Below are 17,246 nucleotides of genomic sequence, written 5' to 3'. Positions count from 1 at the left end.
CTTGATCAAGGAATCCCTGAGTCTCTAGTTTCACTCTTGATTCCTCAGACATGTGAACTTTCTTGACATCATAGTAATGTTTATGGGTGAATCGGGGGGAGTGGGGAGGAGAGTGAGTGAAGTATACACATTTTATGTATAGTCAACTCAATCTACGGGCAAATTATCTGGCTTTTGTAATAACAGAGGTTACATTGTAAAAAATTTAAAGACAATTCAATGAAAACATCTGATATTTTGAGCACATCAATTAGAACTACAAGGTGACCCATAGATGTCGTGTTATACATATTACCACAGGGGTACACACGCTTCCCTCTTGCCAATAAAACCTATGGTAAGGGACAGCATATGTGGTTCTGGATCTAAGACTGCCCCATTGGGACCTAAAAAGGATTAGGTAAGGAAAGGGAGAAAGCAGGGACAAAGAGCTTTCAACTTGAGTCCTGTTGTGATATTAAAAAGTGAAAACTCACCTAGGAAGATAAAGTTATTAGAAACTTTTAATAGACAGTTGAACTAGTCAGTTGCTGACTAATTTGAATACTGTTTGCTGTTCTTATACAGTACTATTGTTTTAATACTTTGGGTGATGTAATATTGTCCTCCCAAAAGCCAGATGTAATTTAAAATTTACACTGTATTAGTCTACCTGATCTCATCTAGTTGGAATGGTACTTTTTTTTTTTTTTAAAGATTTTATTTATTTATTTGACAGAGATAGAGACAGCCAGTGAGAGAGGATACACAAGCAGAGGGAGTGGAAGAGGAAGAAGCAGGCTCATAGCAGAGGAGCCTGATGTGGGGCTCGATCCCATAATGCCGGGATCACGCCCTGAGCTGAAGGCAGACGCTTAACCTCTGTGCCACCCAGGCGCCCTGGTACTTTTTTTTTTTCTTAAAGATTTTTTAATTTCTTTATTCGACAGAGATAGAGACAGCCAGTGAGAGAGGGAACACAAGCAGGGGGAGTGGGAGAGGAAGAAGCAGGCTCATAGAGGAAGAGCCTGATGTGGGGCTCGATCCCACAACGCCGGGATCATGCCCTGAGCCGAAGGCAGACGCTTAACCGCTGTGCCACCCAGGCGCCCCTGGAATGGTACTTTTAATAGTAGTAATGAGTGGTGCCTTTTTTCCCCATTACCTCCTCTTAAGTGAGTGGCGCCTGTACTTGGCCTGAGGACTCAACACCATTTGGTAGAAACAGCCTTCCTCTACTCTTTAAGCTTCTTGCAGAGACATGGGCTCTGGAGGGAATTCCCCAAACCATGTCTTCAGAAGTTGAGAAGCCCAGACGAACAATTTGAAATGTGACTGGTTTCTGGAACGGTATGGAGATAGTTTATGGTTGGTCTATCTTTGCCTCTTAAACTATGCTTAAATTAGGAAACTTTAGAAGCGATTTACAAAAGTTTCTGAGAATAGATAAACAACATCTTTATTGACAGTGGACCAATAAGAGCAGTCAAATTTCGTTAGTTTATAGGTAACCAAAAACATTTGAAAAGCAGAACATTAAAACTTCCAAGATTCACGTTGGAGTACAAATACAGTCGTATTGAACATCAAACATAAACAGAACAAATACTGAAATGTCAAGGGCCAGATTTCCCAGTAGAACTAACTCAGAGCAAGTCTCTTAACACTACTTAAACTGCAATTAGATTACAAACTTGAGTCTCTGAAACTATCAGATAGTTCCTGGTTAAGTGGTACTTAGAAGAAAGTAGATTCCCCAAGGTCTAAAGAAGGCTGTGTAGGGAGCAGCACCAGATGGAAGCAAGAGCAGGAGAAACCCCTTCTCTATGATGCGCTAGAAAGCAGGATGGTGACAGTTCTTGATCGGTAAACAAAAGGTGTGGAAGACACATTCAGTCTTAGGTAATTTCTACCTCACTGATGCTTAGCCACTTACTGCAGACTGAGTTTATATCTCCCCAAATTTATCTTGAAACCTAATCCCCAGAGTGATGGTACTGGGAGGTGGGGCCTTTGGAAGGTGAATAGGTCATGAGGGCAAAACTCTCAGGAATAGGGTTAGTTGCCCTTACAGAAGAGGCCCCAGAGCCCCGTTACCCTTTCACCATGCAAAGACATAATAAAAAGATGGTGGTCCCTGAACCAGAAAATGGGCCCTCACCAGACACTGAACCTGGTGGGGCCTTGATCTTGGGACTCCTGTCTCCAGAACTGTCAGCATGTTGTTTCTAAAGCCACTCAGTCTGTGGTGAGTTTTTTTGTTCTAACAGCCCAAATGGACTGATGTCTCCTTAAAATCCACATATATGTATATATTTGCAAACACATACATATAGAGGCTGTTTAATTTGTGAGCCAGGTCTTTTACATGCATTGTCTTATTTAATCCTCACAACCTTACCAGAGAGGTAAGTTTTATTTCCATCTTACAGATGAAGACCCTGAGACCTAGAGACAGCAAGTAGTAAAGTCACATAAAAGCTAAGTGGAGGTGGAGGAATTCAAACTTGGCTCTGAAAAGCCCAAGTGGGTCTTACTCTGTGAGTCAAATTTTGGTCCCCAAATGATGAATTTATTTTCACTCAAGTGTTTGGCCCACAGAAAAATACCAAGTATTTTAGGCTTTGGGGGGAACATACAGTCTCTACCACAACCACTCAACTCTGACATTGCAGCACAAACACATGTAAATGAACGAATGTGGTCGAGATCCAACTAAACATTTAGAGACATAGGCAGAAGGCCGGACTTGGTTGTGGGTCCAGGTCATAACCTGTCAGTTCCTACTTCTGAACATGAATACTGAGTATTAAGGTGAAGAGGGCTGAGTGCCTCTCCCCTTACCCTCTTCCTGTGTCAGCCTCCTACCCTGACTCTCAGACCCTGAGCCTTCCCACCCACCTTCACCCCCGATGTGTTTCTGGTTCTTTCCAAACCTCTTCCCAGTCCTTTCAGCTGCGTTTCCTATCGTTTTCTTTAATTTCCATCACAGCTGGATTTAACCCATTCATCCTTAATGATCTTGCTCTAAACTCTATTCCTCTACTTGTCCTCAATAATACAACTAAGGTTTACAGAGAAGGAATTATGAGAAATAACAGAGATAATGTGGAGAAGGCAAGAGTATGGACTGGCTGTTGAATGTTCATAAAGGATAGAATTTAGGAGAAGTCAGAAATCTGTAACTATTTTCCTTCTATCTTTTCTATACTCTTCTTTTCATACAATAGAGTAACAATAAAAACTGACATCTGTATAGTGTTTTCCTAAATATTTATGTGAACTTTGCTTCTGCGATCCCAATCCCACCACTGGTTTTTGGTCACCCATGTAACTTCCGTGGTTTCATGCCTCTTCTACCTTCTTTAGGGCTCTGGGATATAGCCCAACAAACATATAGGGAGAATAACAACAACAAAACATGTGGGTAGACATGAAAGCCAGAGAAATGGCAACCTCTTCTTCATGGAGGGAAGCTGCTATCCTCCAGTGAGTCACTGTCCTGTGAACTATTTTCCATATTTGACAGGAAGGTGTGTCCTTGTGTCTCAGAGTTGTTTCAGTTCTCCTTCTTGACTGGGACCCTAAATATAATAACACATTGAACTCATCAACTTTTCAGACCCTCAACATTCTAGGGGCTTTTTCTCAAAGTGACAGAATAACTGTAAATGAATGAGCTGGAAATGAAATATCCCTAACACTTTGATTATAGAAAAACCAAGGACTCATTCAATGCCACGGATAAGAAAAGAGGCATTTGACTGAAAACTGCAGTTAAGATTTTGACCCACACTTAACTTCAGGGAAATTCCAAGGAAGTAGAAAAAGAAAATCTACAGAGCAGAGGGTAAACAAGGATCTAAACTTATGACCAGCATAAACCAAGTGAACATAACTTAGAATCTACAATACGTTCTATTTATGTTCATCAAATTAGACAGTAGCCTTTGGGGGAGGGAATCCAAAGCATATGTCAACTCTTAACCTTTACATTTTATAGCTAATGTAGAAGAATTAACCCTCCCTGGAAAAATGACACCTGTACATCTGGAGATCTACTTTGGATCCAAAGAGGAACAACTCTGTCTTCCTGATGATAAAGACAGGAGTCCACTACCTACGTTTACAAATAAGAATTTCCTTACAGAGCGAGAAGCTATAACAAGGCTTTCATGTGACAAATAGAAGGAGGAACCACATTTCACAATGATTATACCACTATCCACTCCCAAGGATTTCTTGAATTTCCATGAAAGGGTATTTGGTAGTGGTGGTGGGTAGGGGGTGGGGGTCAAAATTTGAGATCCCTGGCCAGAAGCTTTCATGATGATCAAATCAATAGATATAGGGAACATTCTATCTATGGCTCAAAACTACATGTGATGCAAGTGAAAGCAGACGCATACAGAATTGGTCCTCAAGCAGCATTTTACGGGTGTTCCACCTAAACACTCAGGTATTTAACACAGTGATAAAGCCAACTTACTTTTCTTCACATTCAGTAATTTTTCAGAGTCGCTCTTCAGTATGAATTCTTTGATGTCTGATGAGGGATGAACTGCACTTAAAGCTTTTCCCACATTCATCACATCTGTAGGGCTTCTCTCCAGTATGAGTTCTCTGGTGTTGAATAAGAGCTGATGAATGAATGAAGGCCTTTCCACATTCGTTACATTTGTATGGTTTCTTTCCAATATGAATTCTTTGATGTTTAGCGAAATTTGAGCTCCGGCTGAAGGTTTTCCCACATTCGTTACATTTGTAAGGTTTCTCTCCAGTATGAATTCTCTGATGCTGAACAAGATGTGTGCTCTGACTAAAGGTTTTTCCACATTCGCTACATTCATATGGCTTTTCTCCAGTATGAACTCTCTGATGTTTAGTAAGGGATGAGCAATGGCTGAAGGCTTTCCCGCATTCCTGACATTTATAGGGTTTCTCTCCAGTATGAGTTCTTTGATGTTTAATGAGAGCCGATGAATGAATGAAAGCTTTATCACATTCATTACATTCATAAGGCTTCACTCCAGTATGAATCAGCTGATGCTGCACAAGATGTGTACTTCGATTAAAACCTTTTCCACATTCATTGCATTCATACGGTCTCTCTCCAATGTGAATTCGCTGATGTATCGCAAGGGATGAGCTTTCTGTGAAGGCTTTCTTGCACTCACTGCATTCAAAGAGAATTCTAGTATGAGTTCTCTGATGTTTAGTTAAATTAGCTCTGTGGCTAAAAGATTTTCCACATTCGCTGCAGCTATAGGGCTTCTCTCCAGTATGGACTCTCTGGTGTCGAATAAGCACTGAATGGTAAGTGAAGAGTTCACCGCAATCGTTACATTTATGAGGTTTTTTCTCTTTACAGGTTCTTTGCTTTTTCATTAAGTTTGATTTCTGTTTCAACCTTTTTTCAAGTGTATGGAAGGCATAGGATCCTTTGGGAACTATGTCTTGAGTGAGAAGAACAGACTTCTGACTAAAGTTTTTCCAATATACATCATGCTCGTGAGCTCTTTCTTCAGCAAGTGAGTTCACGTGGGTGAACATTTCTCTCAAGTGCCTCTCCTGATTTCCTTGCTGATTCTCTAACCAATTTTCACATTCAAGAGCTGTTTCCAGATTGGAGTCATAGACACTATTCCTTGTCAGTCTGTCTATTACTGCAGCCTGGCATGATTCGTCTTTGGAAATATCTTGCACTGAAGTTGAATCTTTGCCCTCAGGTTTAGTCTCCAGGTCTGAAAGAAATTGGAAATGCAAATTTCCTTTGTTTTCCGTGCTCAATAAAAGACAGTTCTGTAACAGCTAATCAATATGAAAAGCATGCTTTGGAGGAGTAAGTGGATTTGACTTTTTAAGATGACTTGCAAAGAGAAGCAAATGGAAGGAAACAAATGCACAATAATATATGTGGAGAAAATGAGTAGACCTTATCCAGGATAGTCAAAAGGGGGAAAAGATGACCAGAAATACAGGAGGAGAGACGCAGATGAGGCAATGTATCACTGGATGAGCAGGAATGAGCACATAGATCAGAAGAGGGAAGAAACAAATTCTTATTGAATACCTACCGTTGCAATAAATATACAGTTATCACTTTAGCGTAGAGACATTATGACTTCTAGGTTTCCAGGCACCCAATCCTACTCATGTCCAAATATGCATTCCATTTCCAGTTTAATCTTCCCTAACAATATTTTTATAATACGTCTCTGATTAAAAATCTCCTATGATCTCCCACAGATATAATGGCAAATACATGAGATATTTTATGTACACAAGGCTACTTATTGTAACACTAACGGCGATAGTGAAACACTGGTAACATCTCAACATCGATTATAGAGACCTGATTAAATACACTATGATGTAGACATAAAATGGAGTACTATGCAACTTTTTAAAACGTCAGAAAGATCTCATATATAGATATGAAGTTATCTCCAGGATACATTAAATAATTTTTTCAAACACCAGCAAGCTGCAAATAAGTGTGTATAGTTTGCTCCTCTTTATGTAGAAAAAATGGGAGACGGAGATACAAATATATGTACATATTTGGTTATATTTTAAAAAAACAAGGACGGACAAGTGAAATATTAATAAAAATGGTTGCCTACAGGGAAAGTATCAGAATAGAGGAAAGAGGACAGGCAGGGATGGAAGCTAGACCTCTCTAAATATATCTAATATATTAGAATATATACGTCTAATATAAAAATACTTTATAAAGCCACAATATTTTAAAGAGAGTGGAATAGACAGTTCACTGAAACAGAACAGGAACTTCAGAAAGTTGAGCATTACAATTAAAAACAATACAAACGTGATATTTTAGTCAGTCAACAAAAGATCGTTTGTTTTCCAACAAACGGTGCTATGACAACTGATTACACATTTAGAAGAAAATTAAGTCAGGTCTGTCCCCCATTCTATACAGCCAAATGAATTCTATTCCTTCACCAAGCAACCCTTCTATGCCTTTATTCAACAGTTATCCACTGAATATCTAACACATGCTAGGCTCTGTGTTAGGCACTGGGGAAAGACGCACGCATATGAGGGGAGAGAGAATTTGGTCTAACATTCGCAAGTGCATATAAAAATGCACCTGTAGTGATTAAGTACTGAGGAATAAGAGGCAAATGACACTATGAAAAAATGTAAGAGGGGAAATCTAGGGAGATGAGGGGAGACTTCTCTGAGGAAGTAAATCACAGGGTGGAAATGAAAGTGGGGTTGGAGTTCAGGTGAGTGTCGCAGGTAATTGGTACAAAAGCACAGAGGTGAGCGTTCCAGGGAACCAAAGTGAGAGGGCCCCAGCAAGTCCTAATCTTTTAGAAGATTGTAATGCATTAAATTTGTACATTAAAAGGCACAGCAAAGCTGAAGAGCAAAAACTAGAAAAAATGTCCCATAAGGAATAAGTGCCTAATGTATGAAGAGTTCTAGAACATTCAGAAAATGGCAGTATCTCCCACATAAAAAGGGAGAAGGGTGGTGAATAGGCAAGTCACAAAAACTGACAGGCCTGCAAGGGGAAAAGGACCTACATATAATCACAGGGGAAGATTTTAAAACTCAGTATTACCAAAGAAGATTTTTAAAAGCAGAATATTAAAGCAAGATTTCCTTTTAGAGATATACATATAAAGTATAATAATTCAAACAATGTGTTACTGCAGCACAGACAGACAAGTAAACCAGAGGGCCTAGAAACAGACCCATGTATATATGGGACCAGAATTTACCAGAATTTGTGTTACAGATCTGTGATAAAACATAGATTTTTTTCAATAAAGGATGCAGGACTATCAGCTTTAAGCATGGGAAAAAGATAAAAGTAGTTCCTTATTCCCACAATATACAAAAAAAAAAAAAACAACCCAAAGTGGACCTACCTATAAGACTAAACTTGAACATTTTATTATTTATTTATTTATTTAATTTATTTCTTTTAATTAAAGATTTTATTTATTTATTTGACGGAGAGACAGCCAGCGAGAGAGGGAACACAAGCAGGGGGAGTGGGAGAGGAAGAAGCAGGCTCCCAGCAGAGCAGGGAGCCCGATGTGGGGCTCGATCCCAGGACTCTGGGATCACGTCCTGAGCTGAAGGCAGATGCTTAATGACTGAGCCACCCAGGCGCCCCGAACATTTTAGAATAAGGTACAGATTGTCTTACTGGCATTGGAATAAGGAAGGCAATTCAGAAAAGACATAAGCATTAAAAAAAAAAAATCTGATAACATTAAAATTTTAAAATTCTGTATGCATAAGACACCTTAAAATAGAATAAGCCACAGGTAAAAAGAACCATTTTTTTCCCCTCACTGATTTGTAATGCTACCTGTCATATATATATTGCTATTTAAAATGTATAAAAAACAACAAATCAAGAAAAAGATGTGAATAGGGTGCCTGGGCGGCTCAGCTGTTGAGCGTCTGCCTTTGGCTCAGGGCGTGATCCCGGCGTTACGGGATCGAGCCCCACATCAGGCTCCTCTCCTGGGAGCCTGCTTCTTCCTCTCCCACTCCCCCTGCTTGTGTTCCCTCTCTCGCTGGCCTGTCTCTCTCTCTGTCATAAATAAATAAAATCTTAAAAAAAAAAAAAAAAAAGAAAAAGATGTGAATGGCCCTATTTCAAAAAACAAGATAAAGGACGTAAATAGTACTTTACAAAAGAGGAAGCCTGAAGAGCTAACAAGCCTATGACATACTCAAACTCATTCATAACTGGAGAAATGTAAATTAAAAAACATGAAATTTCATTTCATACCCATCAGACTGATGCAAATGAGTAAATCTGATAGCATCAGCTGTTTTCCGGGATGGCGGTAGGACCCCGGCAGTTCCTAATAAAGCTAAACGTGACACTTTAACATCCAGTAGGTCTTATACTGGTTATGCACCTAAACCATCTCCCAAGACGGATATAAAAAGTCAACAGAAGGATGATCACTGCAACTCTCTTACTAACGGCAAAGAAGTTAAAATAAACTGTTTAGTTTATTCACACCATGGACTTACTCCACGGCAGCTGAAATATGTAAAGACAATTCATCTGTATGGATGACTATCAAAATACAACATGAAGTTTAAAAAAACTGGATTACAAAATAAAAAGTGTAATGTAACACTGTACGTACGTGATTGTTTCTTGACATGTGTATATGTGTATGTGTGTACACACACATGCACGTGCACACACATTAGAATGATTCACCCCAACTAGTTATTTCTAGGGAGAAAGCAAATAAAAGGACTTTAAATCTGTAACATTTTTTTCTTTTTTTTTAAAGAAACTTTCTTTCTTTCTTTTTTTTTTTTTACGATTTTATTTATTTATTTATTTTAGAGAGAGTGGGAGCAGAAGTGGGGATGGGGCAGAGGGGGAAGGAGAGAATCTCAAGCAGACTTCCCGCTGAGCACAGAGCCCGACGTGGGGCTCAATCTCACGACCCTGAGGTCATGACCTGAACCGAAATCAAGAGTTGGGTACTTAATCAACTGTGCCACCCAGGTGCCTCATGGTTAGCATTTTTTTTTTAAGATTTTATTTATTTATTTGACAGAGATAGAGACAGCCAGTGAGAGAGGGAACACAAGCAGGAGGAGTGGGAGAGGAAGAAGCAGGCTCATAGCGGAGGAGCCTGATGTGGGGCTCGATCCCATAACGCTGGGATCACGCCCTGAGCCGAAGGCAAACGCTTAACCGCTGTGCCACCCAGGCGCCCCCATGGTTAGCATTTTTTAACAATATGTTTTAATTAAGGTATGTACATTGTTTTTTTTAGACATAATGATATTATACACTTAGCAGGCTACAGCATCATATAAACATAATTTTTACATGCAATGAGAAACCAAAAAATTCATTTGGCTTCCTTTATTGCAACACTTGCTTCACTCTGGTGTTCTGGAACCAAACCCACTATCGCCAGGGTATGCCTGTATGTGTTTGCCGCAGGACATGGAAAATACACATAGCGGCACTCTTCATACAGCCCCAAACTGGAAACCTCCCCAGATGCCCATCTCAAGAGAATGGATAAACTGGTATATTAACATAATGAAAGACTGTAAAAACAGAATGAACTACAATTACAAGCAATGACTGGCTGCATCTCACAGCAATGTTCAGTGAAGAAAGCCAGACGCTGGAACATAGTCTGTACGAAGTTCAAGAACAGTCAAAACTAATCTATGGTGTTAGAAGTTAGGACAAGGTCGCCCTTGGAAGGAATGAAGTGACGAGAGTACTTCTAGGCTGGTAAGGTTGCTTCTTCACCTGGGCACCAGTTACAGGAATGTGTTCCTTTGTGAAAATTCACAGAACTGTACGGTTGAGATGTTTTTAGTTTATATTGCCAAACAGAGAAAGAAACAAAGGCAAAGAAGCAAAATATTACCATATGTTTGATTCTGACAGTGAATGCATATGTGTTACTTTTTTATTACTTAAAACGTTCTATCATTTAAAATAAAACGTTTAAAAAAATAAAAGCACATAGGCATTTCTAATAATCTTTCTTAAGCACTGAAGAGCGCTCCCTTTTCACTGTCTCTGACTCACCCGAACAGCTGCTTTTGGGGGCTTTTCTCTCAAGCATCAATGGTTCTTTTCCGTTCTCCAAATTGTAGTTCTCAGGTCTGGAAACTGGAAGCCCTGCTCGTTTAAAAAAGAAAGAACAACAAGAAACAGGACTTAAGTATTTGTGATGGGTACAAAGCATAGACCCAACTCTGTGATCTACAAGGACACGATGTTACAGGAAGATCACGAATGAAGGAGGATGGGCCTCTGAATGCAGCTTAAAATATCTGCGGCAAGAGTCAGGGTCTGGTAAGGAGCTTATATGCATTGGAAAAGGCAAGTGTTTTTGCCTTTCAAAAAGAAGAGAACTTTTCAGGGCACCTGGCAGGCTCAGTCCACAGAGCACGTGACCCTTGATCTCAGGGTCGTGAGTTCAAGCCTCAGGTTGGGCATAGAGCTTACTTTAAAAAAGAGAGAGAGAAGAGAATTTCTCTTTGTTTCTCTACTGAGGAAGTTCCAGGGAGACACTGCAGGTGAGTCCTTAGCTTCGGGAAGAAATGGAGAAAGTGGGACCTCAGTGGCAGCACCAAAAAGGTGTGACTGGTGACTAGAGTTTTTGTCTTCTAATGGTTTTTCCCCTTCCTCCTTCTTCACTTACCAGAACCCACTCTCTCAGGGAATTCATTACACAAGCACAAAATTAATTTAAGGCAAAAAACATTCAATTGGAAAATGATGGCAACAAATTAAGGGTCCAGATCTAACTTATGTTCATGTGTAAATATCACTGGGAAGAGTTATCATAGTTTCTTCCACCCCCACGTGAACACATATATGTGCACGTGTGCATATGCACACCCCCCAGAGAGGTGACCACACTGGCTAGAGAGTACTTTCTCTAACTGGAAGAATCATGTAACCTCAGAGCTGCCAACGGCCGTCTTTGCCACATGGGGAAATCCTAAGAATAAAGCTAATACAGGGTAAAGCCAAGCCACGTGTTTAAAAAAATAAATAAAGGAAATTTCGATCAACACACATGATTCCCTGAATCAAGATTTTTTATCCCCTTTAAGCAGTGTGAATTAGGTTTCTGTCACTCGAATCCAAAGAATTTTGATACAAAACAAGCACAAACATTTCACCAAGAACCTAGGGCAGAAACAGATTTTCTCTGGGCCCAAAGGGATCAATTCTTTATGATTTCTGAATGTAAAAGGGAGGCTTCGTTAAGTTACTTCACTTTCAATAATGTAATGATGTCCCCATACGCAGATTCCAGAGTCACGGTGAGAAACCATCCTTACAAAGCGAGACCAGGTTCCTATAGTTCTCCAGCATGACCTCCCTTTGTGTAGGATCCAGCTTCCCCCACTCCTCTGGGGTAAAGTCCATGGCCACGTCCTTGAATGTCACTGATGCCTAAGACACAAACATACTTTTGTTCACCATCTCTCACTCGACAGATTCAATTTCACCCCCCAGTTTCTGCTGGCCCTAGAGTAGATGCAGGACGAGAAATGATTGTGATAAATGACGAGCATTCTAATGTATTCAGATTTGGAATACTCTATGTGAAGTCACTAGGTATCAATTATGTGCCAGGCACACTGTGCTGGATTCAGTATGAGAACCAGAAGAAGACAGACTATGGTTTCTCTGTTGAGACTGTCACCTTTCTGGGGAATAAAGAGTTAAAACATGAACCAATGGGTCAACAATGCAATTTGGCAAAGTAAACAAAATTTGGGCAGAGGAAAAAGGCATGTCTGAGTCATTCTCTTTGTGAGGCCCCAGTAAAAACTTAAAGAATCAATCTAGCCAAAAAGAAGATGAATTAGGGGCGCCCGGGTGGTGCAGTCGTTAAGCGTCTGCCTTCGGCTCAGGGCGTGATCCCAGCGTTATGGGATCGAGCCCCACATCAGGGCTCCTCCGCTGGGAGTCTGCTTCTTCCTCTCCCACTCCCTGCTTGTGTTCCCTCTCTCGCTGGCTGTCTCTCTCTATGTCAAATAAATAAATAAAATCTTTAAAAAAAAAAAAAAGAAGAAGATGAATTGAAATACAGAACTTCCAAATGAAGAAGTCATGCAATGAAAAGATTGGCAGCGAGCACCAAATCCAGTCAAACACGGGATTCAAGGCAAAAAGCATTAAACGGGAAACTAACAGGAACAAATTAACTGAAGGTACAGATATAACTTATAAATGTTCCTGTGTAACCATCATAGGACCAAGTTTATATAACAAATTTCTTCGGGTAATCAAAATATATAAAAGCTGTAATAAAGTATGATAAGTGAGGTAAATATTAACTTTTGGAGACTCTGAATGGAGAGTATACAAAAAATCTTTTTACTATTTACAACATTTACTTAAGTCTAAAATTATTTCAAAATAAAGTTCCCAAAGTGGAAATAATCTGAGATTTAAATAACAAGAACAAAACAAAACAAGCCAAGAATTATCCTTGGAAAATAAAATAAAATCTAAAAATCATTAAGGAGCCACTAAGTAGACAAGATATTATGAGGAAAAAAATCACCTTGATCCTATAAGCTACATATCTATAGCTAAAATGACACTCAATACGAATTAATTTGCAAACCATGAAAAGAAAAAACCAGAACAAAAAATGCAAACTATGGCCCAAAAAGAAAATAAAAAAGAATAAAGAAAGTATAATAAACAAATTATAAAAATCATGTGGCAAGAAAAATTTGAAACATAAAAGTAATTCATGTGAATTAGTTCATTTACCTTACAAAAAGGTTTTGTTTTTTTTTTAAAACCCACATCCTATCTACAGAAAGGACACTCAAATAAAAATCCCAAAGTTGGGGATGAGAGGGAAGTGGAAAGAGATACACACCAAACTGTTATCCTCAGTAGGGAGAGGGGGAGGGCTGAATTTGGGGGAGCGAGTAATATTGTCTTTGTATTTATATATGTCTGTGCTGTTCACCTGGTAACAGTGAGCAAGAATTGAAACTTTAATATTTTTAGAAATCTATTAAGTTAAAAATAAAAAAAAATAGCTCAGGCAAATTCTAGTAAGAAAAGTAGTTGTTAGCATCAAACAAAATCTAATGCAATGCAAAAGACAGTTTTTTAAAAAATTTCCATAAAAGGTTTAATCCACCTTGAAGCTGTAACAGTCTTGAATCCATTACCAAATGTTGAAATGTATAAAGCATCCACCCTTCCTGTTACCTACACCCTGATTCTCCTCTGGCCACTACTGTTAGTATAGTTCAGGTTATACTAATTCCACCCCTGACTCATGGGTGGGGTGTGTATTTGGATGAATGTGTGCAGGTATATTCCCGACATCTAACCAATTAATTAGAGAATTACAATTATATTTGGCCAATAGTGGTGCCAGAACGTACCTAATACCCGCTCAAGAGTTCATTCCAGGACTTGGGCTAGAAAGACTAGGAGAGAAGATGTCTTTTTTCTCTGGTCTTCAACACAGGAAGACGTAAGCCTAAATTTGTTAGGAACAGGCACTAGGGAAAAAAGCCTGTTTGAGAGCAAAACCCAGTGGTGGGGGGGACCTCAATGAAATGGAGAGAATACGTGCTAATAATATTACTGTTTGGGTTCTATTTCTAGCCACACCTGGATTTTTCAGTTATGTTACTCAATAACTTTTTGCTTAAGCCAGTCTGAATTTTCATGAGCTGCAACTTAAAACTTCTTGACTGATAAGTCTTCAATACTCATGTATGGCAGTTGAGAAACCAACAGAAATAAGCAAGTAAATAAGGATCCTGAGAAGGGGCGCCTGGCTGGCTTGGTCGGAAGAGCATATGACTCTTGATCTTGGGGTTGTGAGTTCGAGCCCCATGTTGGGTGTGGAGATTGCTTAAATAAATAAAAAACTTGAAAAAAATTAAAAAAAAAAAAAGGATCCTGAGAAGTCACTTTTCAAACAGTACCAATATGTAATGTCTACTTTCTACACTCCGGATTATAGTAGCAGAAAGAAGGGCTAACGGAGGTATGGCACACACATCATGGAGAGCTCTTTTCTCCTACCCAACTTCTTTCCATAAAAACTTTCAAATATACAAAAATTGAGAGACTAACACACTATGCACCCATATAGTACAACCACCACTCAAGTTCAACGATTCTCGATATAGTCTCTTGGGGAGGGGGGACTGGAAAGTAAGTTGCAGATATAACACTTCACCTCTAAAACACTTCAGTGTTCATCATCTTGGAGGGCTGGATTCTAACTCTTTAAATTAAACCTTCCACAGGCTTTCCCTTTCTAGCACTTCCTTGAACTATTTGAATACTTGTTTTCATAATTCGCTTCAGCATTTAAGGTACTTTTTAAAAATTTCTATTTAACAGTCATATGTATGTTGTTTCCCCTAGACAGACATGTATTTTAATAGGTACATACCACATTTTCTTTTAAAATAGTTTCCTATGTTATTCAAGCACATAAATAAGCATAAAAGTTCAAAGAAGGGCAATGCTTTCTACATGCCTATTGATAATGACAATAGATACTAGGTGGAGAAGTTACTATGGGTGCGGAGAAGACATTTTCTGAGTCCATTAGATACCCAAGCAGTCTCTTAGAACTGGAACTCAGCTCTCTATACTGGCTCTAGTGGACACAGAAACTCCACATCAAAAACAAGGGAGTGCATCTGTACTCCGAGAAATAAGGGGGTATTTTTAAGAATCAGTAGACACTCACACTCACCTGGGATCTGGCTGTGAGGCGCAGAGCTGCCACTTCTCCCTCTTCCGTGCTCTGCTCTTGCGAAAAGGGAGAATCCTGGGAAGACAGAGCTAAGGGCAAGAAAGCAGTGATGACGGGGCCTACATCCATCTTGTGACTCAAATTTACAAGTCTAAAATTCCCTCCATCATACTAATGGCGTTCCCTACAAACACTGTAACAGAAGGGAGCCCCAAACAACCCAGGATCCTGGGATCATGGAGAAATGTCCAGAAGTGTTGCTACTCAGGACTTAAATTCACTCGTTTGCTATAATTCTAACACATTCTGGAAAGATGGACTCTCTGATTTAGAAATAAAACCTAGTCAGTTTTCTCCCTGAGCTTAATGTCCATACCCAACAGGCTCAATAGCTTTCAAAAATCACCATGGAAGCTTATTTAAAACGAAGACTGCTATATCCCACCTCCAAATAATTATCATTAGTTGATTCTATGGTGCAATCTAGAAATCTAACAGGCACTCAGGAAGGGTAATTCGATGTAGGAGGTCATAGGCCAAACTTCAACCAAGACTGCTCTAGTAAACTGAAAGTCAGTCACTGACTTCTAGGCCCGTTTTCACCTATATAACAAAAGATGAGTTGCTTTTTGGGGCGCCTGGCTGGCTCAGTCGGTTAATCCGTCTGCCCTCAGCTCGGGTCATGACCTGAGGGTCGCGGGATCGGGCCCGCCTCGCCTGGGGCTCCCTGTTCAGCGGGAAGCGGGCTTCTCCCTCTTCCTCTGCCTCTCTCTCCGCTCATGCTAAAATAAATTTTAAAAATCTGTAAAAAAATGATTTGCTTATTGAAATCACATGGTAATCTTGCTAAGTGGCATAAAAGGTGTGGAAAATATTTTTGCCAACCAGAAAGCTAAATTCCCAGACCCATGATTGAGGCTAGGATGGCATAATCATCTGGGAGGAAGAACGTGGGAGAAAAAGTAATCGAGGCTATGCTCACGCCTTAGAAGCTAACCTTCCGCTCGGATTTTGAGGGTGGCTTTGACGGGTCCATTGTGCGCCCAGCTGGAGAAGCGAGAGGGGTGGATCCCATACCAAGCCCTTCGTGCACTCTCCAAGAGCCCATCGGTCCCCCAGACAAAGGAGACGGACAGCACTCTCCGCCAAGGGCCACCTCCTGCGACTCAACTGATTTCCCTTCAGGAGGAAAGAATTGCGCCCTTCCACAACACAAGTTCAGCAACACTTGAGCAACTCTTACCTCTCTTCTCCGGCATGTCGGCCAAGTCGGTCTCCATGATCACCACCTGCTCCCGGTTCTGAATATTCCGATCTCTCCCCAGTTCAGACTTCTCCCGGCAGCACCGTGAGAAGCCCCCGCGGCCTCGGCGTCCTCCTTCCTGCCTTCCCTCCGGGGGCTCTGCTGGAAGGCTTCGATCAGGGCGGGTCGGGTTTCTTCCTCACTCTCGAGCCTGGCTCGGTCCTACGAGGCTGGAACCTGGAAACCCAGGGACAGCATCCCTGAGGCTGGGTGCCAGGTGCCTGTCCCTGCCGCCTGCAGCTGTCCCTGGGGGCACCGAGCGGCTGCAAGGGACCAGCCAGGTACCAAGCGAGCAGAGAAATCCCGCCGCGCTCCGGGCTCTCCCCGAAGCCCCGCGACGGCCCCGCGCCCCGCCCCTCGCGCACCCGCCGGCACCGCGCTCGCACCCGCGTCTCGGGGAGGCGGTAGCCGCCGGAGGGATTCGGGCCGGAGCGCGAAGGGATGGGGTTCATGGTCCGCCCTCGAGGCCCCTTCCACAAACGCCTACTCCAGCCCCGACTCGGCACGAACTGATGCCCCAGGGGCCACCACCCAGGCTGAGCGGAGAAGAGCGCCATAGGAAGGTCCAACTCACCTCCCATCCCGGGCCTGACAAAGGCTACGAACTTCTCGGGCCAGCTCGGAGTCGCGCATGCGTCAGAAAGAGGGGGGCAAGGCTGGCAGGCCTCAGCCAGCCCCGGAACTACCAATCCCAG

At 41.1% G+C, this 17,246-nt stretch overlaps 1 protein-coding gene and 1 long non-coding RNA gene across 7 annotated transcripts in view; one reads left to right on the top strand and one right to left on the bottom strand.

The window, feature by feature from the left end:
- Positions 1–4,016, top strand: part of LOC117797011 — a 27,920-nt gene extending 23,904 nt beyond the window's left edge. Inside the window, exon 4 of the long non-coding RNA XR_004621821.1 lies at positions 3,983–4,016. This is a non-coding gene — a long non-coding RNA (uncharacterized LOC117797011). The remainder of the gene's footprint in view (positions 1–3,982) is intronic.
- Positions 1,417–17,246, bottom strand: ZNF286A (zinc finger protein 286A). Of its 6 annotated transcripts, XM_011227048.3 has the most exons (7): positions 17,126–17,218; positions 16,492–16,728; positions 15,249–15,337; positions 11,830–11,944; positions 10,562–10,654; positions 4,469–5,723; positions 1,417–3,563 (listed from the first exon to the last, which is right to left on the bottom strand). In XM_011227048.3, the coding sequence occupies exons 2-6, from the start codon at positions 16,526–16,528 to the stop codon at positions 4,492–4,494; spliced, it is 1,566 nt and encodes a 521-aa protein (XP_011225350.1). In that variant the 5' UTR covers positions 16,529–16,728; positions 17,126–17,218; the 3' UTR covers positions 1,417–3,563; positions 4,469–4,491. The 6 variants fall into 6 exon arrangements, with proteins under 6 accessions (XP_011225350.1, XP_034503253.1, XP_019656960.1 ...); XM_034647362.1 differs by having other exon boundaries at positions 1,417–5,723; positions 17,126–17,216; XM_019801401.2 differs by lacking the exons at positions 11,830–11,944; positions 16,492–16,728 and having other exon boundaries at positions 1,417–5,723; positions 17,126–17,246.

This window comes from Ailuropoda melanoleuca, chromosome 17 (genome assembly GCF_002007445.2).
Source record: "Ailuropoda melanoleuca isolate Jingjing chromosome 17, ASM200744v2, whole genome shotgun sequence".
Taxonomy (NCBI): Eukaryota; Metazoa; Chordata; class Mammalia; order Carnivora; family Ursidae; genus Ailuropoda; species Ailuropoda melanoleuca.
Note: the sequence above shows the minus strand (reverse complement) of the source record. Positions and strands in the feature narration are given on the sequence as shown.